This window comes from Triticum urartu, chromosome 5 (assembly GCF_003073215.2).
Source record: "Triticum urartu cultivar G1812 chromosome 5, Tu2.1, whole genome shotgun sequence".
Taxonomy (NCBI): domain Eukaryota; kingdom Viridiplantae; phylum Streptophyta; class Magnoliopsida; order Poales; family Poaceae; genus Triticum; species Triticum urartu.
The window spans coordinates 597,497,083-597,517,671 of NC_053026.1; the positions used below are offsets into that span (position 1 = coordinate 597,497,083).

General features: G+C 46.4%; 2 protein-coding genes across 2 annotated transcripts; one reads left to right on the top strand and one right to left on the bottom strand.

Annotated features, from left to right (window-relative positions):
• Positions 1-8,658: 8,658 nt before the first annotated feature.
• On the bottom strand, positions 8,659-10,642 carry LOC125511074 (GDSL esterase/lipase At5g55050-like). The gene is made up of 2 exons (XM_048676352.1): positions 10,287-10,642; positions 8,659-9,626 (listed from the first exon to the last, which is right to left on the bottom strand). Exons 1-2 carry the CDS (start codon positions 10,525-10,527, stop codon positions 8,797-8,799), a joined length of 1,071 nt encoding a protein of 356 aa, XP_048532309.1. The 5' UTR covers positions 10,528-10,642; the 3' UTR covers positions 8,659-8,796.
• A 4,833-nt stretch (positions 10,643-15,475) lies between these two features.
• Positions 15,476-20,401, top strand: LOC125511075 (FK506-binding protein 5). Its single transcript, XM_048676353.1, has 12 exons — positions 15,476-16,475; positions 16,565-16,619; positions 16,710-16,812; positions 16,899-17,079; positions 17,156-17,227; positions 17,301-17,357; positions 17,800-17,927; positions 18,346-18,958; positions 19,116-19,236; positions 19,325-19,374; positions 19,695-19,835; positions 19,954-20,401. Exons 1-12 carry the CDS (start codon positions 15,684-15,686, stop codon positions 20,218-20,220), a joined length of 2,580 nt encoding a protein of 859 aa, XP_048532310.1. The 5' UTR covers positions 15,476-15,683; the 3' UTR covers positions 20,221-20,401.
• Positions 20,402-20,589: the final 188 nt, after the last annotated feature.

A 20,589-nucleotide genomic window follows, 5' to 3' on the forward strand; every position in this document is an offset into this window, starting at 1 on the left:
CACCAGTGAAATCTACGGCCCCCGGGTCTATTCTTTATCATATTTGCTTTGAGATATATTTTTATTTGCTTTTGTTTTCAGATCTATAATTCTAAAACCCCGAAAATACCTTGCTGCACTTTTTATTTTTTATTTTTTTATCGAGAGGTTTATTTATCCAAAATCATAAAAACCAATCTATCTTTTACCCAAGAGGGATTGACAACCCCTCTTACGCGCTGGGTTGCAAGTATTTGTTCTTTGTGTGCAGGTACCATTTACGTAGTGTTGCTTGGTTCTCCTACTGGTTCGATAACCTTGGTTTCATCACTGGGGGAAATACCTACCGTAGCGTGCTACATCACCCCTTCCTCTTCGGGGAAAATCTGACGCGGACACGAGCCATCACTATGCTGCATCATCCTCTCCTCTTTGGGGAAATATCAATGCAGATACAAGCAATAAGGTCTTTGCAAAGTCTCCTCAAGGGGGACCATGTTCGTGGATTAACAAATGTGAGTTTTGCCAAAGACCGTGCTTGCAGTGCTTGTATTGAAGGAAAGCTTCATGAAACGGCTCACTGACCCACGACTATCTACTCGAAGAGGCCCTTGAAACTCCTTCACATGGATCTCTTTGGTCCTCCATCCTTTGATAGTCTTGGGGGAAGAAAATGTTGCTTGGTGATTGTAGATGATTACTCAAGATACACATGGGGTGTACTTCTTCAAGAGGAAGAGTGAAACTCAACAAACCGTCATCGACTTTGCTAATGAAGCTCAACGTCAACATGAAGCAAAGATGTTGATGATTAGAAGTGACAACGACACGAGTTCAAGAACTACACATTGGATGAGTTTCTTAGTGATGAGGGAATCAAGCACCAATATGCCGCACCCTATACCCTTCAAAAAAATGGTGTGGCAGAGAGGAAGAACTGAACATTGATGGATGCAACAAGGACCATGATGGCAGAATTCAAATCTCCGTACAACTTTTGGGCTGAAGCCATCAACACCGCATGTAATGCACCCAATCGGCTCTACCTCCGCAAAGGCTTGAACAAGACTCCATATGCTATACTTACGGGTAACAAGCCCAACCTCAAGTACTTCTGGGTGTTCGGTTGTAAGTGTTTCATTCTCAAGAAAGGTGTTCATTCTGGTGATTACCGTAGTTTGATGAGTTCATGTATTCACTATGTGTTAATGCTTTGTTTCAGTTCTCTATTAAAAGGATGCCTTAATATCCCTTAGTTTCCTTATGGACCCTGCTACCGCGGGAGGGTAGGACAAAAGATGTCATGCAAGTTCTTATCATAAGCACGTATGACTATATACGGAATACATGCCTACACGACATTGATGAATTGGAACTAGTTTTGTGTCGTCCTAGGTTATAATTGTTACATGATGAATGTTATCCAAAGTTATCATCGATCCAATGCCTACGAGCTTTTCACATATTGTTTCTTGCTAAGTTACTATTATTGCTACTACTGTCACAATCACTACAAAACTATTGCTGCTACCGTTACTGTTACCATTATTGTTATTGCTATCAAAATTACCATATTATTGTGCTACTGATCACTCTGCTGCAGATATTTAGTCTTCAGTTGTGGTTGAATTGACAACTCAACTGCTAATACTTGCAAATATTCTTTGGCTCCCTTGTGCCAGATCAATAAATTTGGGTTGAATACTCTACCCTCGAAAAGTGTTGCGATCTCATATACTTGTGGGTTATCAGACCCGAGCGACCCGACTTGAGATTCCATGACGGTTGGACAGAGGGCGCGTGATTGCTACAGTCGACACATGTCCATGACAGGTGGACCGTCCATTCACTCGTGGTCGTCATTGGGCGGCGTGATACATCTCCAACGTATCTATAATTTTGATTGTTTCATGATACTGTATTATCAATCTTGTATGCTTTATATGCCATTTTTATTGTTTTTATGGACTAACCTATTAACTCAGCGCCCAATGCCAGCTCCTGTTTTCTGCATGTTTTTGGTTTTCCAGAAAATCATACCAAACTAAGTCCAAACATGATGAAACTTTTTAATGTTTTTTCTAAACAAAAAGAGACCCTAGAAGCTTCAGGAGGAGGCCAGAAGACTCATGACGGAGCCATGATGAGTGAATTTTATGCATACTTTTTAGAGTATATCATAGTGCCAAAACCCCTCATATCATATCCATCTAGCACTTATTCGTGTCCCCCACGCATAGTTTTTGATATTTACTTGTTTTACCAAGTTCGTTGCACACTTTTTATTTTGGGATTTCTATTTATGTGCCTCATTGCTTAGTCCTCCTTGATTTTACCCAAGCACACTTCTTTTGCTCACTTTTCCCCTCCACCGCACCACCCACCCTTACCAATGCCCAAATGGTGGTTTGGTGTTGGTCAAGGAAGTTGACTGTTAGCCGGCGCTGTTACTGACGCGTGGGGCACACCATGCCAGGTGTCACTCTCACAATCGGTCGTGTGCGTGCTCGCATGCATGAGTGGTCACATCATGGTCACATCAGCGCTTTCACACACAGGGAGTACGCACCATGTGATTTCCCATGCGAGGAGTCGCGTCACCGGCGTGCCCAACATGCATCTATTAATGCATTTTATAGCCGTGTGGGGCCCACCGATGTTCACCCACTCCAGTCACAATCCCCTCCTCTCCCCTCGCCGCCCCACACACTACTAGGGAAAAGCCTATACACAGAATTTTACCAGTAGTGTTGTACAAAATCAAGCGCTGCTGCTACTTAGTAGCAGCGCACGTAAATAAACCGCGCTACTGCTATGACTTTAGCAGTAGCGCGTACTAGCAAAAAGCGCTGCTGCTACGTTTGAGCTGGGCGCACATGGCTAGCCCAACCTAGCAGTAGCGCGTATAATGGCCCAGCGCTATTGCTAATCTCCTTAGCTGCAGCGCGCTTACGTGTAAAGCGCTGCTGCTAACGAAAATAAAATAAAGTGAAAAACAAGTAGAAAAGTAAATGAAAATGAAAGAAATAGAAAAAGGAGAAAGGGAAAAAATAAAATGTAAAGAAAAAAGGGAAAAAGGAGAAAGGAATAGCAGTAGCGGGTTTCAGTAAACGCGCTATAGCTAACTTAGCTATAGCGCGTTTTCGGAAACGCGCTACCGTTAGGTTTCACTTAAACAGCGGTTTCCCCCCACCCCGCCCCCCGGCCACCAATTCTTCCCCAAATCGTCCCTCGCCCTCGCCGTCGTCTCCTCACCGCTGCCGCCCGAGGCCGCCCTCAGCCTCACCGCCGCCGCCCGAGGCCGCCCTCAGCCTCACCGCCGCCGCCCGAGGCCGCCCTCAACCTCACAGCCGCCGCCCAAGGCCGCCCTCAACCTCACAGCCGCCGCCCAAGGCCGCCCTCCACGTCACCGTCGGCGCCCTCCACCTCACCGCCGCCCGAGCCCGCCCAGGACCGCCCTTGCCCGTGCCCGAGCCCGCCCTCTCCGCCCCTACCTCCGTCACCGAGCACCTCCCCGCCATCGTCTATCCCCTCTCTGTAAGTCCCCCACCCCTCCCCCTCACTCATCTCTCTCTGTATTTTAGAGAAAAAATTAGATGTTAATTAGATGTTTTTCAGTTAGGGCACTAGAGTTTTGCTAGGTTAATTAGGTTAGTAGTGCTGCTAGTAGTATTGGTATAGTAGGTTAATTAGGTGATGTTAAATGAATAACCTAAATGAATGAAATTAGTAGTTGACTGAATTTTTTTTCCTTTCATCATTATAGAGCACTAAAGTTAACTGAATTTTGTTCTATTAGTAGTTAAATGAATTTTCTTCTACACTGTTTGCAGGGAATGATGCTTAGTGGCCTATGTTTTGCCGGAATGTTGATTCATTTCTTTTCCGGCAAATTTCAGGTTCTGGATTTGTCCACTTTTTAGCAAAGCTCATGCCAAAATTTTCCATGAATTTCGGCATGACTTGTGCTACAAACTAGGACATATCGAGTGCCCGTGATTTGCCGCACCAGGAAGGAGTCAACATTCCTGCAAAACAATAGGCCTTTTTATGTCATTATTCATTTTATTAGGTCTAGAATTAATTGACTAGATTTAATCATAGGAAACATGGCTAGCAACGATGAAGGACAGGGTTCTGGTGATTGCGACGACGCCTACCGGGTGGCAGACGATTTTTTTAGCCTTACCGATGATCAACCGATGTTATTGCTGGGCCCATCGATGGCATCGGGGACTGAGACCGACACGCAGACCGGTGCTAAGACTGAGACCGGCGCTCAGACTCAGACCGGCATCGAGACCGGCGCTGAGACTGAGACCGACGCTACCTCGGGGAGCGGAGCCGGTGTAGAACCGAAAGCAAAGAGGCAACGGGTTCCTAACAAACTCAGGACTACTAGAGTGGTGGTCAAGGAGGTGGACGACGGCAATTTTGAGCCAACGGTGCTCGAGGAAGCGCGTCGATGCTACGGCAATCAAATAGGCTGCATCGTACGGACAACCGCCACCATCAACGATGAGAAACTACAGAAGATAGAAAATATGAGGAGCTCCCTCCTAAAGAAGTTTCACCAGATATTCTTGTTCCCGGGCCGGAATGAGAAGGATTATAAAGATCCAGATGAGGACCCGGCAATGAAGAAGATAAACAAACACGCCATGACCAAGTTTAGCGACGCGTTGGCCGCCTGGAAAAATCGAGTGAAAGCAAGGATCATCGACAAGAAGGAACCCTACTCCGAGATTGTAAAGGATAATCCGACACTCACGAAAGAGCAGTTTCAAATATTCAAGGAGGCTTGCGAGGCCGAAGATGCGAAAGAGGGATACGAACTCATGTTCTCAAAGTGATAGCTCTTCTCGCGTATATCATTGTTTAGATGGATGACGATATATTTGCATATCATTCGAGACTTGTATCACTATTTTCGAGATGATGACGAGATACCACTTTGTGTTGGATGATGATTATGATGATGACATGATTTGATGAGACTAATTGTATGTATATGCTATGATTACATTTGTATGTGTATGATATGCTAAAGATTATTGTATAAAGCCTATTCAAATACAAAACAAATACAAAACAAATATGCAGGAAAAAAACTAATAAATAAACTAGTAGTAGCGAGGGGGGAAATTTAGCAGTAGCGCCGCATTGTCAGTAGCGCGTCCCAGCAAACAGCGCTGCAGATAATATCAGTAGCGCCCTTTCCCAAAGAGCGCTACAGCTATTCATGTATAGCAGTAGTGTGGGACAACCGACGCTACTGCTATACGTTAGTTGTAGCGCCTTATTAGTAGCGCCGGTGCCCGCGCTACTGAGAGGCCCAAAACCCTCGCTGCTGGTAGGCTTTTCCCTAGTAGTGACAACCCTCTCCACCATGCACCTCCACCAAACCGTAGTCGCCTCCCCTTCCGCAGCCGCAACAATGGCCAAACACGATGGCCTGGCGAGCTGGTTCCACCACAAGGAATCTGACCATTTGAGTTACGCTTAGTTCATGAAAATTTTGCCTCATGATTGTAAATCTATATTAATGGAACAAAAACTATTTTTTCCTCGCAAAAAAATGAATAGAGATGGTGATGATTAGACGCTGACCAAATTAAGGCTTCAAAGTGCACATGACAATTAACTTTCTCTTTCCTCCTCCACTTTAGCCTTAATTTCCTTCTCCTCCCGTCAGTGCCGCCGCCGGTCTGCACCATCTCTGATGGCCTCTAGGCCAAGGAGATGCGGAGGATCTCGACCCCCGCCGGCGGGAGGGACCCCCGTTCTTGTTCTTGTTAGATTCAATATCTTGGTTTGGGCTATGTGGCGGCGTTCCAATGGTGCATCTAGCATCTTCAGTGGACGTGTGCAGGTGTGTCTCCATCCCGCGGGATTCAGTCAGTGCCGGTCTTCGGCGGATCTGTTTGGATCTGGTCTTCGTTCATCTTCGTTTGGGTATTTACATGTTTGACCCTTCTGTTCAATAACTTTCTTCATTGGCAATGGTTGCTGCTCTGGTGCGTTGGTCCTATGGGGTCTTAGTACGACAACTTCCTAACGGTTTACTACAACAAGGTTTGCGTGGCTCCGCTGAGAGAGGGGCAATGACGGCGACACTCCTTCGGCTTGTTCGAGTGCTTGTAGTCGTCGCTAGGTGGTCCCCGGATCTGGTTGTAATTTGTGTTACCTTTTTAGTGTTTTTTGTATCGTCAAGATTGAAGATGAATAGTTTGGAACTTTCTTCCAAAAAAAAGTAGTATGAAAAGGGGGATAGATTAGAGAAATGAAATATAAATAATATGAATATACTTATTAACCATGTGATCTCTCAACTAAAGTAAATAATTTGATGAGATTAAACAATGCACAACTTGCTAGAAAAATAGAAATGTTTTCCCTTTTTCCTTCTAAAAATACAAATCTTAAATAAACACAAAACACAAATAAAATAATGCAAGTGCTTAGTAATGAGCCTTCACTGTTCTAATCTTCACACCGAGGAAACATAAGAAATACACTATGTGAGACGAAAGAACAATTCACAAAGATGGAGCACACATAAATGGTGGTTCACATTATTAACCAACTAACCTGCACACTCACGCATATATTTCACGCATTATTGAAGAGCAATGAACAATAAATCTCTGAACATAATTACCACCATGTTACAATCGTCAGGGAAATCCTCTTGATGCAGGGTTAAGCAACTAACATCATAAACCCATCCCCTTATCAGAAAGACATCAGCAACTGAGACTCGTGTCACAGAACAAATTACTCAAACAAGCAAGGAATAACAAAATAACAAAAACACAACTAAAGAAAGAAACTTATTATCACGTGAGTATAAGGACATAGTAAGATATCATCATTTGTGTATATGCATTTGATCGAGAGATGATACCTCTTGGACAACTAAAATGCATCTCGTCCTGCTGTAACCACATCAGAATTTTCCAAGTTTCTGACATATTGGAAGGTCCTAACTTATTATCTCATCCAATTACGCAAATATAGATTTGTATGTTTGGTAAAGAAGAAGACCGGAGAAGAAAATATATCACTAAAAATTCTAGATGTAGAAAAACAGAGTAGCTCGGCGTTCAGAAACCTATGTTAGAATCGCATCTTCCAACATATCATTATAGGCTCATGAATCATATGGTATGGTCCCATAATGGCGGCATAAATTATGCCCTTGGGGGTAATAATGTTTTCAATAATAAAATGTCATTTCTGGGCAACACATTTTTCCTAATTTTAGTTACATGATGTCATGTCAAGATGGATTGCACACTACACTGATTCAGTTCAGCAACTTAAGCTTGAAGTTTTCATACCAGAACCACTGCACCTGTCTATACACACGGGAGAAACATACCCCAATGGACTAAATAGCCAAAGGAAGGATACTGAAATAACTGAATTGCATAGACTTAGATCTGACCTCTCGGGCTAGGAAACAATGGCACGCATCTATGGCTGACCTAACTGCCACCCTCTGGCAGATTCAACCACCATGCAGTATCAGTCATGGCCAAAATTGAAACAGTGTCCGACTATAATTGTTGAACAACACAAAAGGAGATGTGTAGACATGGAAAATAAGATGTATCTCCGTGACGTGACTACCAGGTTAGAATTGTCCATCGTTGATAAGAGCATTAACAACAAAAATAGTCTGCATGTTCGATTATGGGAGTCATACTATCAACAGATATTTTTGCATTTGTGCAAAGTAATTTCTTCAGATGTCTTCTTTAGCAATGCATGACAATACAATCTATGCAAAATTAGTACATTGGAAAATAAGATGTATTAATGCATGATAATACAATCTTGCTAAGAAAAAAATGGAGGCACAGTACTTACCTTCAGTGGATGGTAGCATTGTCTTCTTCAAAGGGATTTTGACGCAATCTGCTAGAGTAAATCAAAACAGTAAAAGGTAAATTTGCTACTTTAAGTTATTTTTGTGATCTAGGGTTTACCTTGTAATACTCTTTGACTGGCAGTATCTCTTCTCGTCGCAGCAGATCATGGAGCAGTTGTCGAAAACCACACGACGCTTTCCTTCTCCTGGCTGATGCGTGTGGTGGTCAATTAAGTTGAAGGTGATGGTAGGACGAGGGAGCGAAGGCCACGAAAATCTATAGCCGAGGAGAAGAAGAGGACGGATCGGGTGATATTCTGTAGCCGGGGAGAAAATGAGGACGCATCTATGGTAGGACGGGGAGGGTATTAATTGTGAGAAAAAATGGTGGGTAAGGCAGACATGGGAGAGGAGGAGGCAAATTAAGGTGCCGATGCATTCTCTCCGTTAATGAAGAATTGGAGAAGGTGAAGAGGAAGAGGGGCAGTTGTGGAGAAGAAAGGACGCAGAGGAGGCGCTGCAAAAGCAAGCGATGCGATGCGGGAACCCTAATGGGTACAACATACGGGCTTCCAACATTGAAAGTCCGAGCAGCCCATACAGGCTTCCAAACATTGAAAGGCCGAGAAGCCGCTTCGTACAGCCCAACCACTAGTACAGAGGTGGAGACACGCAAAAAAAGTCAGGCATCGAGGGATGACGTGCGGGATGGCGCCAGGAAAAGAGAATGACGTGGCCTTGCGAGAGAGCAGAAATATAACTTAGTAAATGACATGGCACATTATTGAGGTGGACAGTGTGCATGATGAGAGAATAGGAAATAGTGAGGAGCAACTTCTTAAGAAGGATAGATTTGATTTTTTTTCTATACATTTCGTACATGTGGACACAATCTGTATTTAGCGCGGATGATGAATCTAGCTAGTGCTCTACGTACAGTTCTATATGGCGCTGAGCTGCCTGACGTTGATCGGGAAGATGAAGGGCGCGGATCCGTCGAAGGCGGTGGCGGTGAGCTTCTGCGCGGTGGCCTCCGTGGGGTGGTAGAAGTCCCAGAAGACGTGGTCCGACCTGTTGGCGCAGTAGCTGCTGAGCGGGGTGCAGGCGATCTTGGCGTTCATGTCCCCGAGGCCGCAGCACGCCGCCTTGGCCTCAACGAACCCGTACTCCGCCGGCTGGTTGATGTACCGGAGCAGCGCGGCGGAGGAGTCGAAGAGCGCGTAGTGCAGGTCCGTGTTCTTGGCGGCCATGCCGCTCAGCACGCCCTCGGCAGCTTTGTTGTACTGCACAGCCATGGCGTTTCCCACGGCGTTGCAGACCTTGGCGGAGCTCATCTCCCGCAGCGACGGGGTGCAGCCCACGGGGCCCGTGCCGAGGAACAGCACCTTGCGCGCGCCGAGGTTGTAGAGGCTCTGCAGCTGGCCGGAGAGGGACTGGATGAGCGCGGCGACGTACTGCTGCTGCTGGGAGGGTGTGGCGGCGTTGTTGGCCTTGGCGTAGTGGATGATGTCGTTGCTGCCGATGGTGATGGCGAAGATGGACCTGGCCAGGTGGGTCGCCGCCTTGGCCTGCCCGAGGCTGCGCGCCAGGGAGGAGTACACGCCGGAGTAGTACTCGATCTGCTTGTCCAAGGTGATGCACTGGTTCTTGTTCGTGGCGTTGGAGACTCCTGCGCCGCCGGAGGCGAAGCTGACGCCGTTCACGTAGTTGGCGTTGCTGCTGGAGGACAGTGCCAGGTACGGTGGCGAGGTCGCCAGCCCGAGCTTGTCGGCTGCATGCATCAACATCAAACTCACAATCAGCATACATCAACATCAAAAGTAGCTGCAGTCCTCCGGATTAGAACCGTGAGAACGTACACTACTACACGTACGTCGGTATGGTCCCTCGATAGGGAGATGTTGCATGGGAACAACTTTGACTTCACTCACCAATTGCTAGCTCGGGACAACTACGTTGCATTCTTTGGTTGGGTTGAAAGACATGGCCAAGATAACAACGTACGTCTACAAGAATGCATAATTTCTTATGGCCGCCAAATCTCTAGGTATATGTGCAGTGAAGTTGAAGTTCTCTATCAGTCAATGCCTTCTCCAACTGGCCAAGTCACAGTTGCTACAACTTGGATATATTCATATATAGTAAAAAATGCCTTCTCAAGTCAAATTGTGAGTGAGGAATATGGACCGCCTAAAATACTAAATTATCTTGCCCGTGAATGCAGCGTAGCTGCTGGGATTAGTGCAGATTTCTTCCTCTTCTTCTTCCTTTTTTTTTTGCATAAGCAGAAGAACTTGCGGATCGAACCTATATCATTTATGTAATCTATAAATCTGGTAACGGTTTTGTTAACAACCGTAGTAACTAACCTAGCTCGGGCCGTCGCAACAAGCAAAGAAAGAATGGATGGTAAAATGGGTATGCAACGCACCGAGGAAGTCTGCAGAGTTCTTGCCGTTGCTGAAGCGGCCGGTGGCCTTCCCGCCCGCGTAGTCCATGCCGTTGTGCGAGAAGTCCGCCTTGAGCAGCGTCAGCAGGTGGTTGTTATTCCCGACGTCCGCCAGCGAGTCCCCGAACACATACACCGCCGGCACGGACCCCGCCGTCGCCACCGCGGCCATGAGAACCATGATAACCAGGGAGCAACAAGCGACTACACTGGCAACCGCCATTGCTAGGTAGCTCAGACGAACAAACAAGTGTTACTCCGAGCAGCTAACGCGGTTTGTGTTTTGCACTCGTACTACTCCTTATCTTCTCACACTAGACAATGAGTTGAGTTCAGGAGGTTCGGCTGACGGCAATTTATATAGGCCGCACAGGATCGAGTGGAAGCAAGCGTTCAACCACGGGAGGGATAAAACATTCTTTTTTTCTGAAATGGAGGATAAAACATTCTGCTTCTACATGTGTGTACTGAAAAAGAGCGCGCGCGGCAGAGGAGTGCGTACGTTTGTTCCAGCGTGTGTATGTGCTCTGTGGTGTGGAGAAGACGGCAGGGCGATCACATAAACAAACGGCCAAAATGACGAACGATCGTATGGGACGGGTCTCCGTCCGGTTCCCTTTCCATGGTCTGGCGTGCCCGCGCCTCTCTCTGTCTCTCCCGGGTGTAAGTGTTCACATGTACTGTACTATGATAGCACTGTTTTTTGAAAGATGGATGGTTTTTGTTTATGATCCGCGTAAGCGGCGCGTCTCTCTCTCGGGTAAGTGTTCACATGAACGAAACGGATGAGGGGTGCCCTGAAATTCCGTAGGCGTCATCGACTGGTGCTAGCTCGGCGAGTGCCACATGTTCATAAGTGTTCACATGTATGATTTTCATTTCAAAGGCATATGATTTTTATTTATAATCAGCGTACGCGGCATGTCTTTCTCCGTCGAGGGTAAGTGTCCACATGAACGAAATGAAGAAGGACGAATTGCACAAAAGGACAAAAAAAAGAAGAGAAAGAAACAAAAGAGTGCCATGAGGCCGGTTTCCTAGGTGTCATCAAGTGGTGTCAACTCCCCGGGTGTCACCACTTCCTTGTGTGCTTTTTGGGGTCGCTGGGTCAGGTGCGTTTTCGTCGGTGTTTTTTTGTTCACTATGTCGCATGGTTTGCTCTTGCATGTCGTGTTTTTCTAGTGTGGGTGGCACTCTAGTAGGGGTTTCTGGTATCTCTCGTGGATTTCTATTTTGGGTATGGTTGTCATCACTAGAGTTTCTAATGGCTGATGGCTCTTAATCATTCCTTGAGGTGCGTCAACTGCTCCTACTGTATTTCTCTATTGCCGATAGAGCTAACATGGATAGGGTTTTTGTTGTCTGGCATGCTGACATCATATTTGTGAGGGGCATGTTGATTCGTGTGGTATCGTTCTTTTGGGCACAATGGAGCAGACTAAACTTTAAGATCACCCAACAAGCGAGAGCTGAGAACAGGGGTCTCCTTAAGAGAGTTTTGTTGAGAGTCACTGATGTTTCCTAGGTTCCATCTTGATCATCAACCCCATCCACCCCGGCTAGCGACTGCTAGTCGGGGCAGGGCGGGGGGGGGGGGGGGGGGGGGGGGGGGGGGGGGGGGGGGGGGGGCTGGAGAGGCCCTCGTGTAGCATGTATGTATTAGATGTGTTTTTAGATTGGGTCTTGCCTCCATGGCATTTGGCGCTATGCCGAGGAGTTCGCTGCCGCCGTGTTGGAGCATCGGCTAGTGGCTTGCAACGGTGGTGATTTTGTCTATACTGGCTAGTTGCCAGCTGCCAACAACTTCGAGAATAAGCTCGGTTGGTTCTCTAACCTGTAAGTGTTCCTTTTGTTTCTTCCTCTATTGGCATGGTTGCAATGGTGGTGAAGAAGCAACTGAAGGAAATATGCCCTAGAGGCAATAATAAAGTTATTATTTATTTCATTATATCATGATAAATGTTAATTATTCATGCTAGAATTGTATTAACCGGAAACATAATACATGTGTGAATACATAGACAAACAGAGTGTCACTAGTATGCATCTACTTGACTAGCTCGTTGATCAAAGATGGTTATGTTTCCTAGCCATAGACATGAGTTGTCATTTGATTAACGGGATCACATCATTAGGAGAATGATGTGATTGACTTGACCCATTTCATAAGCTTAGCACTTGATCGTTTAGTCTGTTGTTATTGCTTTCTTCATAACTTATACATGTTCCTATGACTATGAGATTATGCAACTCCCGTTTACCGGAGGAACACTTTGTGTGCTACCAAACGTCACAACATAACTGGGTGATTATAAAGGTGCTCTACAGCTGTCTCCGAAGGTACTTATTGGGTTGGCGTATTTCGAGATTAGGATTTATCACTCCAACTGTCGGAGATGTATCTCTGGGCCCTCTCGGTAATGCACATCACTTAAGCCTTGCAAGCATTGCAACTAATGAGTTAGTTGCAGGATGATGTATTACAGAACGAGTAAAGAGACTTGCCGGTAACGAGATTGAACTAGGTATTGAGATACCGACGATCGAATCTCGGGCAAGTAACATACCGATGACAAAGGGAACAACGTATGTTGTTATGCGGTCTGACCGATAAAGATCTTTGTAGAAAATGTAGGAGCCAATATGAGCATCCAGGTTCCGCTATTGGTTATTGACCAGAGACATGTCTCGGTCATGTCTACATTGTTCTCGAACCCGTAGGGTCCGCACGCTTAACGTTACGATGACAGTTTCATTATGAGTTTATATATTTTGATGTACCGAAGGTTGTTCGGAGTCCCGGATATGATCACGGACATGACAAGGAGTCTCGAAATGGTCGATACATGAAGATTGATATATTGGAAGCCTATGTTTAGACATCGGAAGTGTTCCGGGTGAAATCGACATTTTACCGGAGTACCGGGAGGTTACCGGAACCCCCCGGTAACCTAATGGGCCTTAATGGGCCTAGTGGAGGAAGTGGAGAGGAGGCCAAGGGGCAGCCGCGCGCCCCTTCCCCCCCAGTCCGAATTGGACAAGGAGGGGGTCGGCGCTCCCCCTTTCCCTTTCCCTCTCTCTCCTCCCCCCCCCAAGTCCTAGTCCAACATGGAAAGGGGGGGAGTCCTACTCCCAGGAGGAGTAGGACTCCTCTTGGCGCGCCCCTTGCCTGGCCGCACCTCCTCCCCCTTGCTCCTTTATATACAGGGGCAGGGGGCACCCCCGAGACAACAATTGTTCATTGATCTCTTAGTCGTGTGCGGTGCCCCCTCCACCATAGTCCTCGATAATATTGTAGTGGTGCTTAGGCGAAGCCCTGCGACAGTAGAACATCAAGATTGTCACCACGTCGTCGTGCTGACGGAACTCTTCCCCGACATTCTGCTGGATCGGAGTCCGGGGATCGTCATCGAGCTGAACGTGTGCTAGAACTCGGAGGTGCCGTAGTTTCGGTGCTTGATCGGTCGGGCCGTGAAGACGTACGACTACATCAACCACGTTGTGCTAACGCTTCCGCTTTCGGTCTACGAGGGTACGTAGACAACACTCTCCTCTCTCGTTGCTATGCATCACCATGATCTTGCGTGTGCGTAGGAAAATTTTGAAATTACTACGTTCCCCAACAGCAACAACGGGAAGATGAATATACAGGTTGGTCTGTGCTCATCACGGAAGGCTTTCATGGAGAAGCCACGACACATCCAGCCATAGACAATTGTCAGATGTCTTCGTCAAGCTTCTGTATCTGCTGGCCAAGTGGTGATCGTCCTTCCTCCTCCCGGCCATGGAGCCAAATGGGTGGCAGTGCATATTCTCCACCAAGTCTATGGTGAGGTGCCATGGAGGCTCAGCTGCACCAAGTGGTGTCATCTTCAGCGACGGCGATATTGTGCTCGTGCGTGAGATCCTAAGCCCTCGATTGTGGTTTCCGTCAGCATATTGGGGTGCTCTTTGCATAAGCCAGGGACCAATTTTCTATTTCTTTCAGGTCTTGATACAAGTTGGCTTGTCTTTATGTTTCCTATTAAATCAGCATCAGGGTCCTTCTTGACCCATCTATTGAATAAACTAAGCTATAAAGTATCCTTACAACCACAATTGCATGGATTATCATAGCATGTTTCGCGGAGGTATTCCCACGTATTTTGTCGGGCATGAGGATCTAACGTTAGGCATTCCCTATTACCATAACGGGCGTGCTGCAACCTAGCTAGGGTTCATAGAGAGATCGAAACTAGACAAAGATTAAAACCGTTAAAATGACGAGTAATTGTTATTGAATTCAAATAATATTCTTGTATAGTTGTTACATTCTCTAGTTTGTATCCAAGACCGAAGTTTTTTTGGAAAGGAGGATTACCCTTGGCCTCTGCATCAGAACGATGCACATCGGACCGAAGTTTGGGATCCCACATTTCTATCTTTGCCGGTTCCCCTTGTTTCCCACCCTTCGCGTGAGGTTCGTGTGTCTTTGGCGACGACATCCAGTGGCGGGATAAATGTCCATGTCTTTATCTCGCCATGGAGCCGTCATCGCGTTATGCTCCGGAAAGCTCGTGGTTCTCACATCTCACGTGTTTTATACTTTTGTTTCTTTTCATCACCGTTTGGCTACAAAAAGTGTCATTCAACGACCCGACTTCGTGAAAGGCGCCTCTCAAGACGCTATGTGGTCAACGACCTTATGTGTTCATCTCTTAGAGCTTGGGACTCCTGATGCACCTCAAAATCTACGAGGTTAGTCCACCTCGTGGATATGTAATTTGGTCATCAGGGAGCGCATAGAGAAATACCAAGATGTGAACTATCGTAGGTCGAGAGTTAACTCAAACAATAATCTTAATGTGATTTTAAGTTTATGAGTGATCTTTCTCTTATTGAACTTAGTGATCATTGTTAGTACACTTCAATTTCGGCTATTCATATGTGCATTTTACTTTCTTTATTACCTAATAAATTATTCATTCATTTATTTTAAGGACGGCAAGGCGGTTCCTAAAACAAGACAATATAAACAAAAAATGAAGTTGAAAAACAAGGCAAACATGGAGGAGAAATGGAGGGCCCAGTGTTCATTGGGCCGGACCGGGGGCCTCGCAGCCCGCTACCACCCAAAGAAAAAAGTAAGTGAAATACACGGCCGCCCCGCCTCAGCGTCACTCTCCCCGACTCTGGCAGCGAGCGACGCGCGGCAACGGAAAAATCCAGAGGCGCGAAACTCGAAACTTCTCCCGCCGCGCGCCCCTCGTTTTGTTTCGCACCCCCCGTCCTTCCATTCCATCTCCGAGATCTGCCGTTCCGATCCCCTCCCACCTCCGACTCCTCGTGAGAATCCTCCCCGGCGAAGCCAAGCGGAGCGGAGATCCCTAGGCCGGCGCCATGGACACGGAGCCCTTCGACGAGGCGGACCTCCTCGCCCTCCCGGCCTCCCCCGTCGCCTCCCCTCCCCGCCGCCTCAAGCGCCTCAAGAAATCCTTCCAGACCGCCGCTGCCGCCGTCTCCCCCCATAAATCTCCGCCGCCGCAGCCGCCGGCGGAGGAGGAAACCCTGGCCCCGCACCTCGGGTCTCCCCCACCTCCTCCGAACCACTCCCCACCGCCTTCAGAGGAGGAGGCCGTGGCCCCGCGCCTAGGATCTCCTCCTCCCCCGACGACGAACCCCTCTCCCCCGCCGCCTCCGCCGGCCCCAGACGCGGAGGCGGTGGCCCCGGCGCCGTCCTCGCCTCCCGTCCCCGTCTCCTCGCCGCTACCGCCGGCCGACACCGCCGAGGACGACGATGAGGAGGGGGATGACGGGCTCGACCCGCTCTTCTCGGAGTCCGCCGGGGGCGGGGGTTGGGACCCGCTGGGTCTGCCGACGGGAGAGGACGACGACGACGAGGAGGAGATGCTGGCGGGAGGAGGGCTCATCGAGGAGCTGCGGAGGGAGAAGGAGAAGTCCTCCGCCAAGAAGCGGCTCAACATGGACGAGGGTGAAGAGAGGGTCGAAATGGCTGTCGAGCCAGAGCGCGAGGTCGCTGTGACGGGGAAGAGGAGCAAGAGGAAGAAGAAGGATGCGGATGCGGAAGGGAAGGGGAAGAAGAAGAAGAAGGCGGAGGATGGGGAGGGGAAGAAGAGGAAGAAGGACAAGGTGCCCAAGGAGTCGGCCGCATCCAAGAAACGGGCCGAGAAGGTAACATTTCGATAATTTTGTTTCCTTTCCTTCAGTTTGCTTGATTGCATCTGTGGGCTGATGTGTGTCCTGTGGGCTGATGTGCGCAGGAGAGGAGGGCTCAGCTTGAATCGATCCATGCCGAGTCGCAGAGGCTGCTACGAGGTATATATCCTGACAGTGTGCATGGTTGGAAGCAGATGGTGTTAGATTTGTGCATATCTAACTGTTTCTTGTTGATTTTGTTCTCTGCAGAGACAAGAAAGGCGTCATTTAAGCCAATTGCAGAGCCAGTGTACAAACCCATCTCGTCAGTCCTGGAGAAGATCCGTCTTCGGAAGCTGGAGATTCAGAAAATGTCAGTTGTCTGATTGCTTTTCTGAGGTTATGCAAATATCACAATGACTATCCGCTGATGTTATTTTTCTCCACTACGGTTTGCAGGTCAAATACTCCTGTCGAAGAGGAAGAGGAAGAGGAAGAGGAAGAGGAAGAGGAAGAGGAAGAAGAAGAAGACGAAGGCGAAGAAGAAGATGCCTCTTCAGAGCCCGAAAGCGATCCCGCTGAAAAGCCAGCCATACCCGAGGTTAAGGAAGCGGGTTCAGATGACAAAAATTTGAAGAATGTGAGTCTTCATCCAGATAGCTTGATTTGAGCTCAGTATATTGTCTATAAAACTAAAAGGCTGTGAATCGTTGTAGGATGATGCTGACAAGGAGGTTGGAGCAAATGCTGGTGACCTGAGTGACCACACCAGTCTCCCTGAGGATGAGGTGATCACTGCTTTCACTCGGCTAGTATGCTGTTTGGTGTTTGCACTGTACTGATGCTGTGTCTTGTTTGCAGGATGCTGTGATTAGCGACAAGGATCTTAATAAATGTGGTAACAAATCTCCAAACAAGGTCAGCGCCCCTTCCCTAATTCTGTAATCATCTGCAGCTGCTGTTGTACCCATAAGAGCATGCCTCGATATTGTGTTATTTGCGTTGAAGTTTCTATCTCAACTTGAGTGTCACAATGTCAATGAAAGCATTGGTTTGATTATACATATCGATGCAAAACATGCTTTGTGCTTTACTGTTGTTGAATCAATGGTTGCTGGATTATCAAATGGTTGGTACTATCTACTATGGTTAGTCAGTTATTGGTTGCCCAGGATTATCATAGATTCAAAATTATCTCACAGCGAAGTAAGAAAAGAATATTATGTAAACTCAATGGTTGACAATTCTCATAAAGTAGAAAACGATTACTAGACATATAATGCATCTATGATTTGAAAGTTTAAGAGCTTAATTATATTTTTGTTTAATGATTTGCTTGTTGGATTATTGGTTCTACCAGGAACTTGTTGACAATTCTCAAGATAAACATGAAGACAATACCCAACCAAGCGATGACTCCATTGATGCTGTAGATGAAGAAGTCCATCTGCCTCCCTCTTCAAGCCCTACCAAGAATACAGATGATAGGTAAGCATATCACACCCTCCTCAGTCGATGATACTAACACCTGTTAGCATTTACAAATGTACTTATCTTGTGTAAAGAAAATTCACCCCCTTGCCCCTTTAAAAACTTATTTATGCACATGCAATTTATTAATTATTATGTATGGTCTGCATAAGATTATAAAAGCTTGTTTTGGTTGTAGCACCGCATATTATCTCTTCCTGTAGCCTTGACATGTGAATCGCTAAATAACAGAACCATGTAAACTTCAATGATTATATTTTGTCAATTAAAACCTGTTTGACATCCTTCTTCTATCCATCATCTGTTAGCAATGGCCTGGTGCATTTGCATGGAATTTGCCTGATTTTTCATATGTATATTGATGCACTATACTACTGGCTATTAAACATTTTGTTGAATTATCTGTCTGGCTCAGTTCTTCAGAAGATGAAGAAGAGGAAGAAGATAATGACAAGGAGAACATATATCCAGGCATTCAGAAAAATGATGTAAATACCCATCAACAACCTCGACGAACTCTTGCAAGTGATTCATGTCCAGATGCTGCTGTCCTGAAAGACTTTCTAGACGTTGAAGCTGAGGAAGAGGACGACAGTGATGATGACATGTCGAGGTTTAAGGACAACGAAGAAGATGATGGCAATGATGAAAATGAAGTACTTACTGCTCTGATTGCTGCTGGATTTGAAGAAGAAGAAGTAGATCATGAGAAACGTAATGCACTCCACCAAAAGTGGCTTCAGGATCAAGATGCTGCTGAAACAAATAATTTCATTCAAAGATTAAAATATGGTCATCAGGAGCAGAAAGTGTTGATGGAGGAAGACGAAGATGATATCGAAGACTGTGAGGATGAATCAGAAAATGAAAGGTCACATGACTTGACTCCAACTATTGTGCGGCAGAATTCTGAGAAGGCAAAACAAATGATTGCCAAAATGTTCACAGATGAGAATGACACTTATGAACACTCTGATGATGAGGAAATAGAGGAGCATTTGGCCCGTCAACGTATTTCAAAGCGAGAAGTAAGCGCTGACACTTTTTGAATACCGAGTGTCTTCAGTTATGCTTGATATTTCATTTTTAAAGTGCTACAGTTCCTCCCTTGCTGTGCTAGTACAGAACTTTTATCCACCCTATGTGCTTTAGCAAAATAATTTGAGTGTCTTAATTCTTTGTTAGGTTCATAGTACTTCGTTCATATCTCCATTGGAAGATGACAGTTCAAGGGAAATGTTTAGCCTTATAAAGAAGCTCAATATTGCTCCTCAACCCCCCAAGAGGAGGGGCAAGCAAGCCACATGTAAGGATTCCCAAAATTTCAATACATGTCTATGATTGAGAACATGGCTGGTCATCTACTAATTACTATTTTTTGTTGATGTTTTCAGCAAATCTTGAAATGCTTATGGTCGGAAGTAACAGCAACTCATCATCAAAGGTAAATGCTTACTGACACTTGTTTCTGTTTGCTGTCGTACTTCTCACCTGGATGTTGATAAGCTGAAAGTTTGTGACATGAATTGACTTCATATGGCAAATCATCGCCTATGTTGCTCCAAATTGAAAATTCACCTAGTAAAACCTGGACTTAAACATGCACTATCCCTCTCATTGTTTTGTTAGAGAACGTTTTGTGGTTCTCTTCCATTGCAACTTGCAAGGCATTGCTGAGATTTTCTTTTTTTGACGGGAGATTTTCTCATAAACTGGTTTCCCCCCTCATGTTTGTCTCTTGACAGTATTGTATATTCTTTGCAGTCTTCTTTTCTCGGCCGAACAACGAGTGGTCCAATCTCATCTTCTCATAGATCAACTTACAAAGGCTACATTTTCGGTCGCGATGACAGCAACAGCAACAGCAAGAGCTGCTTTGCAGCCTCTGAGAGTAACTCGGATGTGGTAAGCTCGATGAAAACTTGCCTCTGATCTTGTCATAATTCCAATGCGCTCAGAGGCAGAGTCGCACATTCCCTGTATTCAGAAACATTCTCATGTGGCCCCTCATTCCATTATACAGCAGGACCAGGTGAACCCCAGCCAAGCCAAGAAAGCGAAGTTCAGCAGTTCACAGACAAAGCCAGCCGCATCAGGCACAAGCTCCGAGGGTGGCTCGACTTCAGGCGCCTCTCTGTTCGAGCTCCTGCGCAGGTCAACTTCCGCCGCCGAGAAGCAAGAGCACAAGCGCCCCGAAAGCTTCGGCATCATCACGGAGAGTCAAGCTGTGCACCAGTTCTCGGCGTTCAAGCTGTCAAGGAAGTTCTCCAAGATAGGAGCAAGGAACTGACTCACATAGCCTCCCTTGACCTACTCACAATTGCTCCCTTGCACCTGTTTACGTCAAAAGGCAAATCACTTTTTTCGCGGTATTTTCAGATGTACCTGTCTGTGCTCTGGAAAAATGCACATTGGATATAAACTCTGTATCACTTTAGGTTCAAGATAAATGTGCGTCTGTGTTTGCTGTATATCGGTTTTTCTTAAGGCTGCTGTATACAGTATCAGTTGGTTGTCTCTGAGTGCATGCGCATGACTCTTTTTTTAGGGAATGGCTCCTTTTTTGTTGATCTCCTGACCCCCAAAGTATGGGCCTGTCTGTTTTAATGGGCCGGACCAGGCTTGAATGGCCCAACGCTCCTTACCGTGCCACCCACCG

Coding starts and splice junctions, on each gene's coding strand:
- LOC125511075 (XM_048676353.1), top strand. CDS start 15,684: ATGGACACGGAGCCCTTCGACGAGGCGGACCTCCTCGCCCTCCCGGCC. Junction 16,813..16,898: donor AAGCTGGAGATTCAGAAAAT/GTCAGTTGTCTG, acceptor TACGGTTTGCAG/GTCAAATACTCCTGTCGAAG. Junction 17,080..17,155: donor ATGACAAAAATTTGAAGAAT/GTGAGTCTTCAT, acceptor GAATCGTTGTAG/GATGATGCTGACAAGGAGGT.
- LOC125511074 (XM_048676352.1), bottom strand. CDS start 10,527: ATGGCGGTTGCCAGTGTAGTCGCTTGTTGCTCCCTGGTTATCATGGTT. Junction 9,627..10,286: donor GAACTCTGCAGACTTCCTCG/GTGCGTTGCATA, acceptor TGATGCATGCAG/CCGACAAGCTCGGGCTGGCG.